The sequence below is a fragment of the Hoplias malabaricus genome, chromosome Y, assembly GCF_029633855.1.
Source record: "Hoplias malabaricus isolate fHopMal1 chromosome Y, fHopMal1.hap1, whole genome shotgun sequence".
In the NCBI taxonomy this organism is placed as follows: Eukaryota; Metazoa; Chordata; class Actinopteri; order Characiformes; family Erythrinidae; genus Hoplias; species Hoplias malabaricus.
Window position 1 is genome coordinate 59,858,509 of NC_089820.1, and position 5,421 is coordinate 59,863,929.

At 49.8% G+C, this 5,421-nt stretch overlaps 1 protein-coding gene across 1 annotated transcript in view; it reads left to right on the forward strand.

The window, feature by feature from the left end:
- The window catches only part of shcbp1 (SHC SH2-domain binding protein 1), a 30,876-nt gene extending 29,240 nt beyond the window's left edge, over positions 1-1,636 (forward strand). Inside the window, 1 exon segment of the mRNA XM_066657409.1 lies at positions 591-1,636. Coding sequence (XP_066513506.1) covers positions 591-1,018 — 428 coding nt within the window. The 3' untranslated portion in view covers positions 1,019-1,636.
- Positions 1,637-5,421: the final 3,785 nt, after the last annotated feature.

Genomic DNA, 5,421 nt, shown 5'->3' on the forward strand with positions numbered 1-5,421 from the left:
GAGATGCTGGGGGTGTAGTGGTTTGTCAGCGCAGTGTCAGGAGTGTGATGTTGAATAATCCAAGTTCTGATTCCCGGAGCGTTCCGAGCAGAAACACGGATTTTAAATTGAGTTTCCATCCTGTTTATTTTCCCCAGCAGCACAGAGACCGGGAGAGTTCTGCAGCTCCTCCTCCTCCTCAGACAGTGAGAGAGAGAGAGAGAGACACCCACACACCACACACACACACACACACACACACACACACCTCAAGAGCCTCCGCCCACAGCCACGCTGCTCGCTCCGGGGCTTTAATTAAACTCGTTACAGTGGGGCTGCTTAAAGACTTAACGAGCTCTAACCAGGTCACGCCCCATTGGCCGACGCCACCGCTCTTGATTTTTTTCATCGTCAAATAAACCATAGCTTTAGAAGCTTAAAATGTGTCATTGTTACATCCATTTTCATATTCCATTCCACCTTAAATGGTGACAGCTTCAGTGTCTAGATTACTGAACCATTTAAGGTGGAATGGAATAGTTAGAATAAAGCTACAGGTATGAGGTCTCTGCTGTGGGAGGCACAATCTGACGGGTTTCTTCTCACAACAGATGCAGAAGGTGAGCTGGAGGAGGAGAGTAAAGAAGGTGGAGCTACTGTAGAAGAAGGTGGAGCTACTGGAAAAGCCGGGGCCACAGAAGCAGAGGGTGGAGCCACTGAAAATGAAGGTGCAGAAACTCCTTCCCAAGGCCGGTCTACAGAGACCGTGGGTGGGGCTGTGTCTTTGGAGGCGGAGTCAGACGGTGAAGCGCTGGCGGTGGACGAAGCGTGCTCGGTTCCTGCTGATTTCACGGAGGGAAACGATGAGCTCCGGCGCGAGCTGCTGTCCTCAAAGCGCCGTCTGCAGAAGAACCGAGCGCGGAACCTGGGTTCTATGCGCGCCGATGAGAATCTGCTCTCGCGAGAAATGTTCGTCTCCATCCACGGAAATCAGTTCCGCCGGAACGGCAAGGGCAGCTTCGGAACCTTCCTTTACTAGAACCTTTAGGAGAACCCTAGGGTAACAACACGCACGCCACACTTTCCCACAAGGACATACACACACACACACACACACTTTAACACAGTCCGTTACCCCACATACACACTTTAAAACGTTTTAACACACACACACTTTAACACACAGTCCGTTACTGCACATACACACTTTAAAACGTTTTAACACACACACACTGACCATTAAAACACACATTTTAAAACACTTTAACACACAGTCTGTTGCCCCCCCCCCCCACACCCCATTTTTTAAAAGACACCCCCAGGCCACTAGGGGGCAGTGTAAGGTCTGTGTCTGAACGTGAAGTGAATCCACGGAGGAAACGTCTGGCCGTTGTTTGATGAAGTCACTGTATTAATATCATCTTCTTAATTCTGTAAAAAGGTATCTTTTAGTTTTTCTCGAATGGAAATGTCATTAAAATGTTAAATTTGAGCCAGAGTTAATGAGTTCTGTTTGAACACACACACACACACACACACTGAAGGTAATTAATATTAATGCAACAGATTAAAACATTTTTTTATACTTTTTTGATTTGTTAATTTTTTTTGTTATTTTTGTAACATTTTGATTTGGTTTATTTAAGTTTTACTTGTGAAGTGCTTTACCTTGTGAATAAATTCAGCTTCAGATTTGTTTATTAATTAAATTTTAATTTGATGTGGAATAGCTGTGATTTTTGTGGGTTTGAGTGGAGTAGGTGGGGTGTGTGAATGGAGTAGAGTGGGTGGGTTTTGTGGGTGTAGTTTATGAGTAGAGTGGGTGGGGTTTGTGGGTGTAGTTTATGAGTAGAGTGGGTGGGGTTTGTGGGTGTAGTTTATGAGTAGAGTGGGTGGGGTTTGTGGGTGTAGTTTGAGTGGAGTGGGTGGGGTCTGTGGGTGTAGTTTGAGTGGAGTGGGTGGGGTTTGTGGGTGTAGTTTGAGTAGAGTGGGTGGGGTTTGAGTGGAGTGGGTGGGGTGTGAGTGGAGTAAAGTGGGTGGGGTTTGTGGGTGTAGTTTGAGTGGAGTGGGTGGGGTGTGTGAGTGGAGTAAAGTGGGTGGGGTTTGTGGGTGTAGTTTATGAGTAGAGTGGGTGGGGTTTGTGGGTGTAGTTTATGAGTAGAGTGGGTGGGGTTTGTGGGTGTAGTGTGTGAGTGTAGCGGGTGTGGTGTGTGGGTGGGCGGGGTTTTCCCTCACCCTGCGTGTGATTGGTGGTGATTAATTTCAGGGGATTAAAGGTCGGCTGAAAGCTCATTACTCCTCAGGCGCTTTGATTAATTACAGCATTCAGCGTCTACAGCCCAAACGTAATAAAGTCCCGCTTTAATGAGACGCTCCCGTTTGACCCGTTTAACCCCAGCATCTCACGCGCCACGTTTATTTCACATGCGCTCCTGAGACGACCCCATACTCCACAGGTGAAGTTTAATCCTCTGCTGGGGTTTAGAGCTGAAACCCTGACCACACACACACACACACAAACTCTCATTCAGTCACACACACATTCACACACTCAGCAAAAATAAGTCAGTGTGACCCCCCTATGGAGCAGGAATAGAGCAACATCCTCATCTCGGTTGGTGCTTTTCAGCGTTTGGAGTCTCTCCGTTGTCTAAAAACCTCCAGATGGCGTTTCTCTGCCGTGAGCAGAGAGAGAGAAAGCCTAGCACCGGACCCAGACACTTTGTTTTTTTACCCATTTACAGACACTGGGGCTTCGTAAACACATTAGAGCGGTTTCCAGAGCAGCACATGGAGAGGACACACACTCTTTATACACAGGGTTTTAGATTAAAATGGTGAACACCACCTTTAAAGGCTAACTCCTGCCTCATGGAAGATTTATTTCCAAACAGCGTTTAATCAGAAACTCAGCTCCAGAACCATGAGGATCCACTCCCCCCTCCTCCCTCAGAACAGTGGAACAGAGGAACGGCGTTCATTCATTAGGGATTTGCATTTAACCGGGAGAGTGTTCCTCTGTTTGTTGGAGTGTGTCAGGAACAGTGCTCTGAGTTAATTACAGCTGGCAGCTGAGTGCCCCCCCACTGAGCGCGCTCCGTTCTGTTCTCCAGCCAAACCCGCTCTCGCTGAGCCGTCAGCGCTCGTACGCTCCGCCTCGGGAAAGGACGAGTCACAGTCGCTAACGCGAGACGCCTCAGAACAGGACAAATACGAGAACAGAGCTCCAGTTTTTCATAACATTTTATTACGTTCTCCACAGGAAACATACGAGTAATAAACAATAACCTGCTTCACTTCAGAAGAATGTTTCTCCGTTTAAAAGAGTCCACTACAAACAGGAGAATATCGATGGGATCAAAGGAGCATCCATCAAAGGGTCAGTCTCTGCAGCAGAGAGGGGTGTGGTCATTACTCAGATAGGGGGTGTGGTCTCCACTCAGAGGGGGTGTGGTCTCCACTTTGGGCTGAACTCCGTGAGAGTTAAATAGTAGATTAAGAACATTTCTCAGTGTGAGATCTCACAGAGTCTGGGTCTCTCGCCGTCTCCCGTCCACAACACTCTGGAGAAATCTGAGTCAGACAAGGTCGGACACCACTGCTGAATGAGCCTGACCTTCCAGCCCTCAGACGGCTCTGCAGGAGAAACCCTCATCACTCTGTGATTAATGAACTCTGGGGGACTTCAGAAAACCACTGTCTCTGAACTCAGTCCTCCACCGCGTCACTGAGGACACGGGTTCAGAGACGCACTGCCATCGAGGGGACGTCTTTCTCGGGAAGTCCATGGTTATCTCCACAACACCACTATTTAAATATGTCATACCCCCCACCTCAGACGTTCTCTGTCTCTCACTTTCCTTTCTTTCTCACCATAAATTTACTCTATTGAAATATCCATCGTTCCTGAAGCTGGAGCTGATCTGTGTTTATGGTTCATTCTGTGGCTTTATTTCCCCCTCCCTCCCCCTCCCTCTGTCTCTCTCTCTCTGATGTTTGTATTTGTGTGTGTGTGTGTGTGTGTGTGTGTGAGCGAGAGAGAGAGAGTGTTGGATCAATAACAGAATGATATTCTGCTCTCGTTTTAAAGAGGGGGAAGAATAAGAGAATAAGAGTTTATTGATTTTTCTGTTTGTGTGTTTTTTTCTCCTCGGCTCCATATTTCAGACGTCCAGCAGAAGGGGGGGGGGGGGGATAAAGAGAGAGAGAGAGAGAGACAATGTTCTTTCTTTTTAGTGACAATAGTTACATCTTCAAAACCACGTTGTGACCAAAAGCCGAGGACGGTGTGAGAAATTCCTTCTCTCTCTCTCTCTCTCTCTCTCTCTCTCTCACACACACACATTTGTGTTGTGTTGGTGCCCTTTACTGTCACCGAGTGAGAGGAGATCACCATGGAGCAGTTCACCTTCAACAACAGCTCAGCCCCCCACTGCCCCTCTCTCACCTCCACTGCCCCTCTCTCACCTCCACTGTCCCCTCTCTCACCTCCACTGTCCCCTCTCTCAGCTCCACTGTCCCCTCACTGTCCCCTCTCTCAGCTCCACTGTCCCCTCACTGTCCCCTCTCTCACCTCCACTGTCTCCTCACTGTCCTCTCTCTCAGCTCCACTGTCCCTTCACTGTCCTCTCTCTCAGCTCCACTGTCCCTTCACTGTCCTCTCTCTCAGCTCCACTGTCCCTTCACTGTCCCCTCTCTCACCTCCACTGTCCCCCCACTGTCCCCTCTCTCAGCTCCGCTGTCCTCTCACTGTCCTCTCTCTCAGCTCCACTGTCCCCTCTCTCAGCTCCACTGTCCCTTCACTGTCCCCTCTCAGCTCCACTGTCCCTTCACTGTCCTCTCTCTCAGCTCCACTGTCCCCTCAGTGTCCCCTCTCTCAGCTCCACTGTCCCCTCAGTGTCCCCTCTCTCAGCTCCACTGTCCCCTCACTGTCCCCTCTCTCAGCTCCACTGTCCCCTCACTGTCCTCTCTCTCAGCTCCACTGTCCTCTCACTGTCCTCTCTCTCAGCTCCACTGTCCCTTCACTGTCCTCTCTCTCAGCTCCACTGTCCCCTCAGTGTCCCCTCTCTCAGCTCCACTGTCCCCTCAGTGTCCCCTCTCTCAGCTCCACTGTCCCCTCACTGTCCCCTCTCTCAGCTCCACTGTCTCCTCACTGTCCTCTCTTTCAGCTCCACTGTCCCCTCACTGTCCTCTCTTTCAGCTCCACTGTCCTCTCACTGTCCTCTCTCTCAGCTCCACTGTCCCTTCACTGACCACTCTCTCAGCTCCACTGTCCCCTCACTGTCCCCTCTATTAGCTCCACTGTCCCCTCACTGTCCTCTCTCTCAGCTCCACTGTCCTCTCACTGTCCTCTCTCTCAGCTCCACTGTCCCCTCACTGTCCTCTCTCTCAGCTCCACTGTCCTCTCACTGTCCTCTCTCTCAGCTCCACTGTCCCTTCACT